The 17,784-nt window shown below is 36.6% G+C and overlaps 1 protein-coding gene across 3 annotated transcripts in view; it reads right to left on the minus strand.

Annotated features, from left to right (window-relative positions):
• COL12A1 (collagen type XII alpha 1 chain) overlaps positions 1-17,784 on the minus strand; it is a 142,229-nt gene that overhangs the window by 50,353 nt on the left and 74,092 nt on the right. For all 3 annotated transcript variants that reach the window (XM_075202636.1, XM_075202638.1, XM_075202637.1), the window contains 7 exons: positions 12,583-12,712; positions 9,166-9,305; positions 7,891-8,020; positions 7,018-7,160; positions 6,749-6,878; positions 4,703-4,845; positions 2,713-2,842 (listed from right to left, as the gene is read on the minus strand). In XM_075202636.1, the coding sequence (XP_075058737.1) occupies positions 2,713-2,842; positions 4,703-4,845; positions 6,749-6,878; positions 7,018-7,160; positions 7,891-8,020; positions 9,166-9,305; positions 12,583-12,712 (946 nt within the window). The remainder of the gene's footprint in view (positions 1-2,712; positions 2,843-4,702; positions 4,846-6,748; positions 6,879-7,017; positions 7,161-7,890; positions 8,021-9,165; positions 9,306-12,582; positions 12,713-17,784) is intronic.

Genomic DNA, 17,784 nt, shown 5'->3' on the forward strand with positions numbered 1-17,784 from the left:
TGGAGCTCACAGCATTAAACATGTGAAAGAAATCAAAAGGGCATTTATGCTTTTAATACATCTCTAACATATTTTTGATGCGTTCAGCAGGACTCCACTGAATTTAACAATATCTTATTGAGATCATATAAAGTACACCAAGGGCTAGATTTACTAAGCTGCAGGTTTTAAAAAGTGGGGATGTTGCCTATAGCAAAATTAGAGATAAAATGGGACACTTGGTCCTCCAGTCTCCTATATGCAAATATAAAAATGTACCTAGCTTATTGCATTGGTTATTATAATATTGAAATATCACTATAAAAATTCAATTCTGATACACTCTATAAAAACATTAAAAATGTAAAGATTTATCCAATGTATCCATATGATTTAAGATATGAGGAGCATAGTCAATAAGCCTACTTTACAAAAGCTTTATGATTGTTTGCTTGTTGGTTAATCACAGTAGTGAGGGACCATTGGGACTGTTGTTATTACATCTCACTTGTGTGTGTTTGAGAGTTCTCATCATAACGGTTATAGTGCAACTAAAAATCCAGGTGGAAAACATGTACCATTGAGAGTACAGGATGAGACCCAATCTTTGCCACATCAGAGGTGTTTGAAAAGTCAAGTCAATGTGCATTCTCCCACCCCATTTAAATGACCTTGTCCTGGTAAACAATATATTGCTTTTTATGTGGGTGCACTCATGTGCCTCATACATGCTCAACAAGGAACGCTCCCAATCCACCCAACTTAACTCATCAGACAGCATAAACTTCTGTACTACTGCAGCCAAGGTCACTTTGGCCTACAAATCCATGTACTTTTCCATTAAAGTTGTGCATTTCTACACAAATGACTTAACAAAACACCATTTGAACTGTACTTTGGTTGATCAATAACCCCTAATAACTCGGGAAGGCTATGGCTGCAGACCACATATCATCAGACTTACACAGTGATCTCAGACATGCAGTGAATGCAACAAGACAAAAGAATATTTCAGAGCTAGAACAGTTCTGCAAGGAAGAGCTGGAAAAACATTCTAAATATATATATAAATCCAACTTATATTTCTAAAGCAAGAATTATTTGGAAGATGTGATATTTACCAAAGAAGGTGTAACTAAGTACTGACTGACATGTTGCCCAACTTTTGAACATGTCACATTCACTATTTTATTTTACTTTCAATTGGTTAAATGCAGCAAATAAATAGTAACCGTAAATTCAAATTTGCAGACGTAACAATGTTGTATGCTGCGGAGGTTGTTTTAACTTCTTTTCATCTAGCGATTTAGTGAGACATGCAATTTGACCAGGGGTGCCCAAATGTTTGCATACAACAGTGATCATAATGTTCCTCAATCATAAGGTATTGAGCCACAGTCTTTCTCAGCCAACAAGTAGGGGGCCATAATCTTCCTTAGTCTTCAGGTAAGTAGATACATTGCCCTAAGACCATCAGTTAGGAAGTTACAATCTTCCATAGTCATCAAAGTATGGAATAATTATCCTGCATCATCAAAATATAGAACCACAATCTTCCTGAGTAATCAAGTAGGGAGTCAAACAATCTTCTAATATTTTCAAGTCATTAATAATGGATCTACAATTCTCCTCGGTCATCAAAGTACAGTGTTCCAATCTTCTACTATAATCAGGTTCGGAAGCACAATCTTCCTTAATCAGCAGGTATGGAGCGATAATCTTTCACAGTAAACATGTCTAGTGCCACAATCTTCCTTAAGATGGGTACACACTACAGAATTTTCCACCAACTTTTTATGCCGATCGATTTTACATGCGATTGATGGTCCGATTGCTCGCTCCATGGACTGCATACACACTAGCCTTGTTTAGGACGATAAAGGGAAGAGCGGACGTCCCTTTAGCGACTTTTTACAGCCATGTTGTCATGAGCAATGACTGTAATTTCGTACTCACTGTCGTGGATCGGTCGGAAACTTATACACACTACACAACGGAAACGAGATTGGAACGAAAATATTTAACGGTACGACCAACCAAATGAGGCGACAATCGTCCATTTCGGCAGACTTTCAACCATCGTGTCACAACACACACTGACCCGACTTTTGAACGAGCGGTCGTATGTCGGCTGATTGAGTCGATTATTGGACGAAAACTGTGTAGTGTGTACCTAGCTTTAGTCAGTAGGTTTACATAAACAATCTTCCTCAGGAATCAGATACTGAGCAACACAATGCACCATTCATCAGGTAAGGTGCCACAATATTATAGAGTCATCGGTTATAGAGCTACAGTCTTCCTAATCCACAATTGTTCTGCATCATCGTTGTACATTGTATAGTGCCACATGTTCAGTGTTTTTCAAGTATGGAGCCTCACAATCACAATCTTATAACATGTAAGGTATGGAGCCACAATCTTTATGAGGCATCAAGCATGTATTTGTTTTTTTAATTGTAGACTTTATACAGCAGAGCACCTCTGTTTCAATGGTTTTGAATTTGAGTGAGCGCTGGTATTAATCTACAATTTAATATTGCAATGTGGAGTAAGATTAAAGCGCATTGGGATCCTTGTACCGAATGTGCATGACAACATGTGCTGAAATTAATTACATGAATAGATGAAATAACTTGGTGCAAATAAACTGAAATGTGTTCCATGAAGATTTCAAAATTAAAGATTAGGGACATTATACACTCATAAACAAATACATTCTCAAATCATTACCTGTCTTTCCATTTCCAGTTATTTGTCCTCCGTCACCATCTGCATACACAGCCACCACAGTGATTTTATATGGCGTGTCTGACGTTAACGGCTGTAGGACCACATTGTTCCTCCTACCAGGTACCGTTGTCTTAAAAAAAGTACAGTATAAGAAAAATAAGTCTTGAAAAATGTCACATATTCCTTTTTTCAAAATAGAGGATTAGGTGATGTAGTGACATTATCATTTTCATTTCCAGTATAAGAAGCATAACAAATAACAAATCTTTTGTTGGTAAAGCTATTTAAAGTCCCCCTGAAGTCCTCTGATAAGTACTAAAGGGCTCAATTTTATGCATAGACTTTTTCATATGGTCAGGTAAGTTATTAAATGGAAGTTAGGATGAGGAAGGAAAATAAAGGACTATTTATCTCAATACGGTAGGGGACATGCGTGCAGCATGAACAGTACATACTCAGATTTTATTTTGACACAACCACTGTAAACATTGTAGTCCAAATATAATGTATTCTACATCTGTTTTACAAAATGAACATCAAATATGCATGCCTTGCAATAGAAAGCAGATTGTCTGTAAAATAAATAACATATGGTTAAAAGTGGAGTGACACGTCATTGTGCCGAGATTGGACATAAGTTAAAAAACTATATAAAATAATAGTTGTGAAAAACGTGCTGCAATCTTAAGACCTCTGAGTGTAAACAGTGCTTGGAAGCATGTAACAAAGCGGGGAAAGTTATGTATATTCATCAACATTAGCTAATGGAAATTAAACTTTGCTCAATTTGAATTATTTTGACTTCAAATGCATCTAATGGCCAATCTGAAAGTGTCAATCACTAGCTCAGTTACTTTGCTTCACCTATAAAGGGAAATTATTTTTGCCTCAACTGCACATAAATGTGGGTTCAGGAGCAGCCAACAGATCAGCGCTTCAAGAACTCAGATGACAATATATAGATAAATGAATGTTTATTTTCATAGATCCAATTGAGATTGGGATAAGCTGAAGAATCCTTTCCACTGGTTATAAGTCAAAATCCAAGCTCATGTTTAGTCATAGGCCCAATTCAACTTATTATTTGCTATAGACAACTCCCCAACAGGCAGCAGAGTAGTTGATGTATCTATTATGTGAACTCCTCATTCATGCAAATGAGAAGTTTACTGGGAGGGGCATCTTCAACATGGCCCACTTTAGTAGGAAAGAGAATCACAGCAGTAGAATGTTGGAGCCTTTGGGTGGACCTATCAGATCCAAGGTAAGTAGAACTTGTGTTTTATGTTAGTGAACTCCACCCAAAATTAATTTGTTGGCTAGGGTGGAGTTACCTTTTAAAGGGTAACTTCAGATAAAATAAAATGTTTGCTTGGCATGGGAGTCAAATGGTTCTCCTAATTGTGCAGAGGAGAAATAATGGATGAAAATTTCATTTTAGATAGTTATCCCTTAGGTAAAATGAATACTGAAGTGAACATTTGATACCCACATTAAAATGTATCTTTTTAGACTACAATTAAAAAATTATAAATTTTAAGTATACATTGACATCTTTATTTTCAAACTACTAGAATATTTGCTGAACCTCCCTTGTACATGTAAAAGTACTGCCAAAGGTTACAAGTGGCAGTTAAGAAGCTAAATATTGTAATTTATCTTTCACAACTGTCTGCTTGATACATACGTAATTTATTATGTACTATTTAGTAAGAAAATGTTAATTAGTTGTGAAACTGATAAATAATCCCAAACCATAACTCTTAAACCATAAATCTCATTTTTAACTAAACCGTGTAATTAATGTTTAAATCGTGAATTTTACCAAATTTGTTTTTCCTTTCTCAGTTATACAACATATTGTATGCATTCATCATCCTAAATTCTGTATATACATTGCACAATGGTTTAATTGCCTTTAAAACAATAATCAGATATATCATACAACAGTTAGAAAGCTTTGTAAGTGTAACAAAATCAAAAAACGTACATATTCATCAATGGGATCACCAACAGTTGGTGAATAAATAATTCGATACTGCTGAACTGGACCATCGGCATGATCCCAGTTTACTGAAAGGCTATTGGTTGTCTCTCCAAAAACTTTAATGTTTTTTGGCCCACTGCGAGGTACTGCATGACAAAAGCACAAAACAATTATCAGTCTGGATATTAACCTTAATATTTCTTTAACAGCAATGTCAAATATGTATTACGGACATGTGAGCACAGGAAATTCAGAAATTTCCAACCACACTTTTAGCGTCTGGTTGCTTTACAAGATCTTTCTAGTACAATGCTGCCAGCTAGGACATACTAACAGATTATTAAGAAATAAACCTACCGCAGAATGAACAAAACTATGGAAAGAGGGATACCACAAGTATTTGGAAAGCTCTACGTTTCTGGAGGGATTTGCAAAGCAATCAGCAAAAGTGGGGAAAATTCTAATATAACACAGAGCTGAACTTTCCATTCCGAATTTTTTAGAACACTGCAGAACAGTTACATTCTGACCTAAATTTATAAGGTTATTAGTTTTAATAATAATATAATTTAATTTGGCCCAGCCAATGTATAAGTACCAGCAGCCAGTTCCCTCTTGGGGTCTTCATAAGAGACATAAATGAAATCATTGTTAGTTTGATGTTGGCATAAATATATGGTTTACCTGTGCCAAGGAAACCTTCAGACACTCTTTGTGCACCTTAAGTCTAAAGATAGATTCTTGTACAAATGTCCACCATTGGTAACTTTGCCAAGAACATGTCGATAGAAGTTAAAGAATAATTCAACCGAATACTAAAAATTCAGTTTTGGGTGACATATGAAAAATAATACCCCATAGGGTGTAATATCTAATATTTGATTTAGAATTGTCATTTAATGAACTTCAACAAATTGATTAACTGGAACAAAGCAAAAATAATTTCTACAGTATTACTAATATCTTTTTTCAATTATTCTTTAAGGAACAACAATTATGGAAGTACAAATAAAATCTTAAATCAGTTGCACACCTTAAGAGTTGAAATAATAAAAAAAAAATCTAAAAAAAACAATATTGTTGTACTCATAAATTAGCTCCCATAATATGCACACATATCTTATCTGCTTATCACTGCTGTGCTGTCTCATTTGGTGTCTGACCCCCAACTATCCAGGGAGATGCGAAATGACACATGAAGCTTGAAAACTTTAGATTAGAATTGTATATAAATATGTAATATAGAAACAGAGGAACATAGAATTTGACAGCAGATAAGAACCGCTTGGCCCATCTATTCTGCCCATTTTTTTTAACCTATGGTAACCTCAACCCCTATTTGATCCTTAGTTCTTTGTAAGGATATCCTTATATCTATCCCAAGCATGTATAATTGCTCTACTGTATTAGCCTCTACCACCTCTGAGTGGAGGCTTTTCCACTTATTCACTACCATTTCTGTAAAGTCTACTTCCCTCCAGTTTCAGTACACGTCCTCGTGGTCTAATACTTCTCTTCCTTTGTAGAATGTTTCCCTCCTGTACCTGCTTAAAACCCTTGATATATTTGAACGTTTCTATCATGTCCTCCCTTTCCCTTCTCTGCTCTAAACTATACATATCCTCACATGTTGGAATTCACAGTGTTCATAAGCAGTAAATCAGTTTTGCATGGACTAGTCTGACCCAATCTCAAGAAGGGAGATGAGGTATTTTCCCTTCTCCAATGTAATGAATGAACTATCATTAGCTTGTGTATTCACAAGGGCTATGGACAATTACTTAAAAATACAGAGGTTGTTATTGTTTAAATATAGTTAAATGGACCGCTTAATGATTTGCTTACGTTTAAAGCACTACTGTAACTTGTTTTTACTGCTATACGTACAATTACCACTTTATATTATTACAGGGTTGTCATTGTAACGAAGTTGCAAATTAACAAATAATTCTTAGTTATATGTTCTATAAACAAACAAATAAACGTGTCACCTACTTATCTTTCAACAGTCCTATGTGCTAAAAGGGTTATGTTTTACATTGTACATACATGTTTTTCCTTCTCCCTCGCTAGGATTCCCTTCTCCATCAGCATATATGGCGACCACATTTACAGAGTAAGGGGTATCGGGAATCAGTCTCTCTAGTAACACATTGCGATTACTGCCGGGAACCACAACCTGGAGGTAAATACGGACAATTATTGCTTATTCCTCAAAACAGAAAACCAAGAGTTGCATATTATATTGTATACAAATTACAAATGATATCATGCCATTAGGCTGAACATTCTTATGATCACAGGGTCATGTTACTTACAGATTCTGTAACTCGTGTTCCAAGGAGTGGAGAATAGTTGACCTTGTATTGCTGCACAAGCCCAGGGGCGGGATCCCAGCGGACATTTAATGTGTTGGGCGTGGGGTTATATACTTGAAGGTTTTTAGCTGTTCCTCGCTCCACTAAATTAAAAGGTATAAACACACTGATAAAATAACAGTCATTATAGAATACAACTATATTATAATGTAGGTAACATACACAATAGACATGAAATACTATTGCTTTATTCTACTAAATTACTTTTTTAGTAACTTATTTTTTATTCCTATTATTATCTCCTACACCTCAATTATTATTTCTCACCAATTTCACAAGGTGTAGGGCCCCTGAATATGAATTATATACACTTGTTATAAAGATTCTTTACTCCTTGTAGCAAAGCTCAAACGAGTATCCATTAACAGGGAGGTGCAGATCAATGAATAAGATTTGAGTGAAAACTTTCCAATTGACACTTGTTCATGCACAGAGATGCCTGTAGGTGTTAATATACTTTAGCCAGCAGTACCTATTCCAGTTACGGTACATAATGAATTAGATATGCTCTGGGTGGTGTAGCAGAGTCCTCACTGGTGAAGTGAAATGATGCTAATGGGGCTGAACTTAGATGATACAACAGTATCACATCCAATGCCCATGTCTGCAAACCATTGCTTCTAATCTTCTCCGAATCTGGAATATTTCACTGTTGTTTTTCTTGAGTTTTGGAATGTTCCATATATTTTTAGGTATTGTTAATTTTATCATTAGTTACTTTCAATTTTTTCATCAGATAGGTCATGATAATTGTCATTACATTGCTTAGATTAACTAAATAATTCTAGAGAAAATAAAGCATGTGGCCCATACATGTCTTTCCGGTTTCAGACATGCGCCCTCCATCTCCTTCAGCAAACACAGGGACCACAGTTACTGTGTAGGACGTGTCAGGCTGAAGTCCTCTAAGTACCGTATAGATGGTATTTCCAGGAACAGTAACCTGTAGACATAGATTGCACACATTACAAATACAACTTTATTATACTGTGTTAATAATATATGTGTCACTGCATTTGTTACGGTGGTGAAACGTGCAGCACCTTAAAGAACTGTCCAACTCTATAGTTGTCTTTATTTTCCAATGACCACCACCATGTAGGACCTACAGAGGCTTTTCTGGGAGGATCACTTGATCAAAGAACCCATACTGAGTGCTTTGACGCTGCTCAGCCAAAGGAAAGTGACTAGGTGGTAACAGCTCAAGATTGAAATGAATATCACTAAGTCCTGCTAATCCTGCTGCTTTAGGTACGCAAAACCACTGATCGTCATATTAACCAGCACCGTATGGCAGATAGAAAAGAAACCATACCTATGCCTAGACCTAAACGTACAAATACCCTGTAATGCTGAATACCACTACATTCCACATATATTATTAGAGGATAAAACACACACAATGTCAATTAAAGAAGTTAATTTACATCTTTTATCATCATCATTTATTTATATAGTGCCACCAATTCCACAGCGCTGGACAGAGAATAGTTTACGAACTATTAGGCTACCTTTCAGCACAACTAAAAATAATTAGCAGATGCCAAAACAGTGCTAGAATGCGGTAGCAGAAGGCAATTACCTACAGTGCCTTACAGTTAGATTTACTTAATAGGAGTTTTTGACCTTGTATTTATTGGTTTGTGCGAGCCCTTACAGAATTTCTTTTTTTTTTTCTTTTAGCTTTTTATAGACATTTCTGCTACATCGTTATATTATCAAGAAGACTGATTTTTTGTGTTGCCCCGGGATATGATCCTGAGATGCCCCCTGTACATACTATTGTATCAAATTAAAATAAAAAGCCTGATAATATAAATAACTGGCTAAAAAAGCCCCATGCATGCTCAGAGCTTCTGACATGGACTGGCATTGCCGAGCCTTCCTCTACACACAAACACATACAAAGTTGTCTTGGGGTCCAGCAATGCAGCGTTACTCCTCCACCGAGCGAACTGATAGAGTTCATTCTCACACACATTAAAGCAGTTGCAAAATGGATGTCTCCATTGTCTGCGTCTCACAGGTTCATTTTAAGAGAATATACAATTGTTAACCATTCCATAGGGAAAAAAGTTAAGTATTTACCACATCTTCACTTCCTCCAGCAGTTGGAACATAAAAGACCTTATATTGGCGTACATTTCCTTCCGCTGCCTCCCAGCGCACGTTTAAAGTACTTGTAGTGGGGTCATACACTCTAAGATTCTTTACTGTAGTAAGAGGCTCTGAAATACAGTATTGTGCCTCTGTTACTATCATCACACAATACTTACACTGAAAGCCTAGTAATAAATCATTATATATTTCCTATTTCAAAGATTTTACTGCATATAGAAAATAGTGTTCTCATTTTGTAAAACATTTTTCAGTATGTAATGCCAAATTGTGCACATAAATAATTACAGACACCATTAAAAATCAGTAAATATTATTATATATTCACATTTCCCCCATAATATAATACAATAATATTGTCTCCTTAAAATAAAGAAAATCTTTTTTACCCATAAGTTAATTATATATTCATTTTGCCCCTTAATCAATAATGATTGCCCCAATAATTTAAATTTAAATGTCAATGGTGCTTTCTCTTACATTCTTAATGGCAAAATAGATCAAACAGCAGCAGTGTGAGCAATCTCGCCTCTCACAACCACCTCTTTTACCCCAGCGTAGTAAATCCTGCAGTTTGTATGTTCATAATTGTGGAAAGTGGGAAAGATTGTAAAGTGGTAGTCGTTTTAATGGCGGTTTGGGCTTTAGTAAAATACGTCAGTTTTAAAACCACCGGAAAAATCAATGAAAAACTGTAGTAATATAAGCCCTATGGCTTATATTACAGTTACATTAACAAGTGCCATACATGACAATATGCAGAGAAAGTTCTCATGCCCATATTTTATTGAATACCTGTAGAATGAAAGAAGTGAATTTAAATTAGTATATAGTATAAGATTCACCATATATTGCTGGCAGCAAGACATAGGCAACCTTGGCTCTTTAGCTGCTGCGGAGTTATAGGTCCCAGGAGAAGCTGAAATTTTAGTTCTATAATAGCTAAACAATCATATTCTACTGTGTTTATATATACAAGACATTCTTTACTTCTGAACCATGCATTGCCACTAAATGGATATATTTTGTAAGTAGCCTACTTCTCATTTATATTTGTACATATCATAAAATTCACAAAATAAACTGTAATGTGAACCTTAAACCCCAGTGGGACATTGCCTCAAGAGGTCAAAATATCATGAAAACACTATAATATTTGCTTGTGGTTGCCAAGCAATCACACTTAAATAAGACATATTTGTTTCAATGGATTCCTCTTCTTGTGTTCAGTAAAATGTGCTCTGCAAATATATATAGTTTTAAAATTAAAAATACGGCCCTTAGAATGGCTAACCAGCTCTTAATATGATTGAGCCAAATGTATGATTCTACTAGTACTATAAGCCATTATGATGCTCAGAAAAATGCAGAAATTGCGCTATTAAATCAGTAAATACATCACCAGGGGCCTGATTCATTAAGGAACTTAAATTAAAAAGTTTCTTATTTAAGTCTCCTGGACAAAGTCATGTTACAATGCAAGGGGTGAAAATTAGTTTTCTGTTTTGCACATAAATTAAATACTGACTGTGTTTTCATTTAGCACACAAATATCAACTTTAAATTTCAGTGTACAAATAAGCTATCAAGTATTTGTGTGCTACATGAAAAAACAGTCAGTATTTAACTTATGTGCAAAACAGAATACTCATTTTCACCCCTTGTATTGTAACATGGTTTTGTCCAGGAGACTGAAATAAGACGTTTCTTAAGTTAAGATCCTTAATGAATCAGGTCCCAGATTTTTTTTGTAAGACATAAACATTTATTTTGTTCACAAATATATTTCTGTATTTTTACCCTGCTTCAGACAGAAGCTCAGTTACAAAGAAATGACCTTTGTTAGTATGCATCCTCATGGAGAGCTTTTCTGACACTTGCCAAGAACATTTTATTGGCCAAATCACAGCACTCAAGTTCACCTAACCTGACTATACAAATACTGGAAAAGTGGTAATGCAATAGGGGTTTACCCAGAATCCCATTCACCTAGGTCCGTTTTACGTATTTATAAAAAAAAGTAATGTTTTTATGCGAATATATTGTATAGATGTGAGCAATAATTTTTTTTGTTTTTCTAATTAATTTACAGCTGTACACAATTCTGTTGAGGTATTGTTTGGAACAGGCAGTACAAACTAGGGATGTGCACCGGCCACTTTTGGTGTCCCGTGTTTTGTGTTTTGGATTCGGATTTGCTTGAGGTTTTGGGTTCGGATTTGTTTCGCAAAACACCTGACGAAAGGTTTTGGTTCGGATTTTAGGTTTTGGATTCGGATTTATTTTGAAAAAAACATAAAAAGTGTTAAAATCAAGTTTTTGGTTTATTTTCACTCCTACGCTATTATTAACCTCAATAACATTCAATAACAATCATTTCCACTAATTTCCAGCCTATTCTGAACACCTTACAATATTGTTTTTAGGCCAAAAGGTTGCACCGAAGTAGCTTTAACACATAATGCCAAAAAAAGAGGTACAAGATGAAATTGTTCTGGGCCCTCCCTCCCACCCCTCGCGAGATTCGACACGAGACTTGGATGACAGAGCCTCGTTTTCAATTTTTTGCTCGCCGGAAATATCCAAACAGTGCTCAGATCCCGTTCGGATCTGCGCTGTTCGGGTGGGCTCGGATTAGCGGAATCCGAGCCCGCTCATCTCTAGTACAAACATATCTGTGATCAATTGCAAAAGATCGTCATGGATTTCAATAAATCTTTGAGAAGAATGTGAAAAAGATTAAATACATAGCAAACAAAATGGCAGCATTTGCCAGAACTTGTGACCATGGACATTTCTGGGATCAGTAATTAGTTTTGTGACTTCTGTGGTCATGGAGAGGTGAACACTAATCACGCATTAAAAATACTGTAGTGTACATTTATCTCAGTTCATAAGAGATTTGTTTGAGTGCTGTAATAATAAGCTGAAACATCAAATGAGTAATATTACGTCCAAAGAAAAGTAGTTTGGGGAGGTATGGGAAAATGGCACATTGTTAGGCTGCCCTACAATTCTTTATTTAAGTGCATGGCGCTGTACACTTCAGTGCTCAAGTGGCCATGTGGTAAAATCCCAGACCAGCAAATATATTAATATCACAGACAGCGTATGCCCATGGGCACAGCAGTTTCAATGCAGCTTACAGATAGATGTACATTTCCCCACGAAATGACTATTTTAAAAGACCCAAGTAGAGTGTAAAGGTCAACTCCCATTTCTTGTGTTTGCTTACTACACAGTGTATTGGGCCCAATGAAGTGAGGAAAAACAAATACACTGGAGGACCAGGTGCCTTAAAGGAACTCTAAAAGCCTAAGCTCTGTAAAATATACACTTTGATTTATATGGAAAAAAAATGAAATGAAAAAAAAATGAAGAACTTACTTGTTTTCCCTCTCCCTGCGATTCTTCCTCCTTCTCCTTCAGCATACCGGGATGCCACAGCTATGCTGTATGGAGTATCAGGCTGGAGTCCCTGCAGCACAACACTGTTCTGTTTTCCACCAACTGTTACCTAAGGAGCCAATAAACACACCACTGTAGTAAATCCAGGTTTTCCATAAAGCGCTCCCAGCCTCCATTCCAAGAACAATATTACTTATGCCACTTGTTGGCTGTGAGTAGGCTTTAAATTTGCATACGTATTTTGATAGATTACATTTAATAATAATAAGGGTAGGGTGCCAAAAGATGCCAGAATAGCCTATAATGAACGTCAATTACAATACAAGGAGGTATGCACATGCTTACTGCGATGAAAATAACACTGCCTAACAAACCCAAAACATATATATCCATAATCACTGGATTAAAGACACAGCCGAATATGTAGACATATGTCCAATTTGCAGACATACAAGGCATACATCTTTGGGTAAGGTGGGCTAAACTCCTGCATTGGTAATTGCAGCCACTTCAAACTTATCAACAATTATTAGTATTAAGATTATTATTAGTTTAGAAATATTTAGCAAAATAGCTTTAATTCTGCCAATAGCTAACACTAAAAAATGTCTTGTTTTTTCAAAAGATAATAAACAAAACCTCCTAATTGAGGTGTGCTGTCCGGTTCTCAGCTCTGCAGCTGGGGGATCTATATAAATAAACCTTTCAACTTGCACAGAGGAGTCCCTCTGAGACAGAAGCACAGCATTGGTGCTGTAACATTGCCAGTACTTCATCTCATGTGCTGGGTAGGCTCAGACATTTATGGATACAAATTGAACTGTAAGAATGTGTTTTACTAGCAGCTGGAAACAACTTCAAGAGAGATAATTGCAGAACATAATAGATAAAAGAGATACCGTCCCATTGGGGATGGATACATGTGAATGTAAAAAGAAGTTGTATAAAGTTTATAAAGACACCATGAAAATTGGAAAATATGCATTATTAGATATACGTTTCATTAACAAATGGTGCAATTCCATTATTTCAAGTGGGAACAAGTGAACATTTAGGTATAGATCATATTAACCATCATGTACTAATACTTCTAAACAATTGCCTGCTCCATTTTTCCCACGTATTATCCAGCCACAGTGCAAACAAAAAGGTAAAACGATTCAATGTTTGTTAATAATTTCTTTCGCCGTATATGACTGAGTAATGTTTAATCAACCTATATCTAAAAGCTTAAAACACTCTTGCCAAATTATACAGAATCATTAAGGTAGAGTGGGACCAATTGTATACAGAGTTTAGTATAATGCTGAGTGGGATAATATCACGTGACAGGACTTTCAAGGAGCTCAACAATGGAGAGGCCAGAAAAAAGACAAAAAATGTTGTTTTGTTTCTTTTAAAAAGCTTAAAAAGTATTAATAAAATGTATAAAAAAACAAAAAACGTAACAAAAATCCAAGCATAGCTAAAAAATATCTTATGCAATTCAAGATAAAAAAACAAATCACTTTTGGCATTATATACGGTTGTATTTCTATTGGGATTTTAAAATATCATTGAAGCATCAATAACTCCTTTACAAAACTGTTATTACTTTATTCACTTCTATAGGACTTAGTAAGTTTGTTTTTCATCCTTTCCTAAGCATTTTGAATGAAAATGTGTGTTCTCACTAAGATATACAACAAATTAATATTTATTGTAAAAACATATTATCAATAACTAAATGTCATTTTCAGTATCGATTAAGCCAAAAAAAATGTTTCTATCTTTTTCTCTCATTCATATTTCTTGCTAGTATACATGCAGTAGGTCCCATTCCTACATTTGTGATGAGCCAGGAAATGAGTTTCCTAAATAAATGACTGCCTTAGCAGCAGGCTATACATGGGAAAACTGTGGATTTTGATATAAAGCCTCAAGGAGCATTTAAATAGGATAAGAACATAATTGCTTATTTTAAAACCTGAACTTAATTGCAAGTAATTGGAGAGAAGTTTGCAATCACTGCCACATGTGATTAATGACTGGTTTTATGAGGCTAATCTCCATGGCTGATCTTGGGAAAGTTTATCTTTTGATTCATATACCCCAGGTCTTCTGTCACTTGTGGACCCGGGTGAAGGGTTGGTTGATCCATATGGACTAAAGCCCTATCCAATAAACATTCTCTAAAAATACCATACATATAGTAAATGTCATCCTGCAGCAAACCCCAATTTGAAATGTTAATAAACACTTAAATAGACTAAAACAGTCTGTGTTTGCTCTTAATTTGTACTCTTACGCCGAATCATAAAAGGTTGTGTTATGCTAAATATGGCTGTAAAAATTGCCAAGCATCCTGCAATGTGACTGTCAAGCACTTTTTAATAAGCTTTGTAAAACATCTGGCTGACTTGAAAGCTACCTCTAGGCAAACTGTTGTAAATTGTTTATAGCGACACATACTAGGCTGTTTGGTATTTCTTTTCATGAACTTTATAGGGAGAAAACACATGAAGTTGCTTTGGGCTGACAGAAATAGTGTACATATTTTATTAGACCTGCATGTCAGAATTGATATCACTATTTCAATTCACATTGCTGGCATGATTAAAAGTAAACATTGCCAGCAAAGATAGGCTAAAGAACAGTGATGGGCAACAGACGGCCCTCTGAGCCTTCACCCTCGGCCCCCAGCTCCTTCCTGCTTCATCAGATTTGTGTGCTATAGCTTGTAATGCTTGTTTACAATGCCTGCTGATATGGTATTACAGATAGGTGCCTCTTTCTTTGATTAAATGTTTTGCTTTAACTTTCGCTGAGAATTAAGGGTAATGAGCAGCCCTTTCGAAGGTTAGAGGTGCAGTCCCTGAAGGTTGCCTATCACTGCTATAGATCCACTAATGTAAATGTCATGACTACGGTACATTACATCAGAGGGTAACATTTCTGATTAATCATACATCTATGAAATGAAAATAACTTCATGTGGGGTAATTCTCAGCAGCTAACTCATGTGCAATGGTGCGTGATATGCAGATTAAACAAAGGAGCACAGTACAGATTCTCCTCCTATCGCTGCTCTGACTACTTGCCAAAGAGAAATTTCTTTCATTATTTTCATTTTTCTCCAAGGCTAGACTACCCACTCTTTTTGTTGGATTCAATCTCTAGCAGGAGGCAACCACTGTAACTTTTTCAGCAGTAATGTCAGTTCACAGAGGTGAAGACAGAACTCATTGCATCAGAACCTTCAATGTGTGGCTAAGGAAGTGGTGTAATGAGGGGAGATTTGGATTAATAGACCACAACAGGGCCGGACTGGCCATCTGGCACTTCTGGCAAATGGTAGGTTTTGTGAGTGTGATAGGGGGTCTATGGTAGGTTTTGTGAGTGTGACAGGGGATCTGTGGTATGTTTTGTGAGTGTGACAGGGGATCTATGGTAGGTTTTGTGTGTGTGACAGGGGATCTATGGTAGGTTTTGTTTTGTGTGTGTGACAGGGTATGACTATAGTGTGTATGCGTGTGACAGGGTATCTATAGTATGTGTGTGTGTGGGCCAGTGTATGACTATAGTGTGTGTGTGTGTGTGTGGGCCAGTGTATGACTATAATGTGTGTGTGTGTGTGTTACAGTGTAACTATAGTATGTTTTGTGTGTGACAGGGTATGACTATAGAGTGTGTATGTGTGTGACAGGGTATGACTACTGTATGTGTTTTGGGGGCGGTGTATGACTATAATGTGTGAGGGGGGAGGGTCTTAATATAATGTGGGAGGTAGGCTATTAATCTAATGGTGAAGTGCAGGTAGGGGCTAATTATTGGGTGCTATATTATTTGTGGGGTGATGGTGGGGCAATTTAATAATGGGGCCTAACAATTTAAGATGGGATGATTGGATTTTTAATTTAATGCTGGGGTGGTTTGGGAGCTATTAATTGAATGTGGGGCTGTTTGGGGAAAATGAGGTCTATTTATTAAATGTGATTATGAGTTAATGCCTGGGGTGGTTGTGGGAAATGGATATATTTATTAAACGTAAATGCTATTTAATTTCTTGCTGGAGTTGTTTGGAGAGAGGTAAATAGTTTTATTTATTAAATGGGAATACTATTTAATGTCAGGGCTAGTTGGAGGGAAATTGATGTATTTATCAAATGTGAATATTAGTATTTTAATGTTGGGGCAGGAGTGAGGCCTAATTTTAAAATGTGGATGCTATATTGATTTAACACCGGGGCTAAATTTCATGTACTCATTTTTTTTTTCCAAATAGGGCCCCCAACATTCCAGGATCCAGACAAGCAGCAACTGATCTAAAGACACCAGCAGCCACAAGTGGTGACAATGACAAGACAGGTAGGAGAGACCAGGACAGTCTGCCAACTGTTCTGAATTTGGTGGGTGACTGTCCCGCTTAGTCAGGATTTGGTCTGACTACAAGAACAGTTGGGATATATGTCCTGCTTCACACTGTACTGCTTGTTAAGGCAGAACTACGTGCACCTAACAGTAGTGCACACAGTATTGCCTGTGTATTTGTCAAAAATGTGTCTAATAGCCAAATCACATCATAGGAGCCCCCTGAATTAAGTGCCCGGCCCCCCCGAGCCTTAATCCAGTTCTGGTCAGCAGGAGGAATCTGTGCTCCCAGTCCAGGGCAGGACACAGCCTGCAGAGCAAGCCGAGAAGCTCTAAGTTGCATGAGATTTATTAATCTCGTGAGACTAAGAGCTTCCCTGCTCATTCTACAGGAATATCAGCATCATTAGAAGCATTGATAAGTACAGTGGGCTAGGGGTGTCATAATGTGTCTGGGGGGGTGATGTAATGTGGATGGGGAGGGCCTGATAAATGTAATGTTTTATTATAATGTATGTATCAACACACCATTTTGACCACACCCCCAACATAATGTAGCCACGCCCTTGGCGGTGCACCAAATGCGCTGTGGCACGTGTTTTTTTTTCCTGCTCATCAACAGAGGTGGGCCCGTGTGCTTTAAATGCCAGGGCTGATTTTTAGTCCCAGTTCGGCCCTGGACCACAATCATGCCATCTGGCAAGATAGGGGCTTATACTAAAGTGACAGCTTGCACCTATCTTCAAGGATAACCAGAATACTAAGTGAGCAGTTTGGAAGCTTCATCAGGAACTAGCAGCGTGGGTCAGTGAACTAAATAGGAATAAATCA

This window comes from Mixophyes fleayi, chromosome 3 (genome assembly GCF_038048845.1).
Source record: "Mixophyes fleayi isolate aMixFle1 chromosome 3, aMixFle1.hap1, whole genome shotgun sequence".
Taxonomy (NCBI): domain Eukaryota; kingdom Metazoa; phylum Chordata; class Amphibia; order Anura; family Limnodynastidae; genus Mixophyes; species Mixophyes fleayi.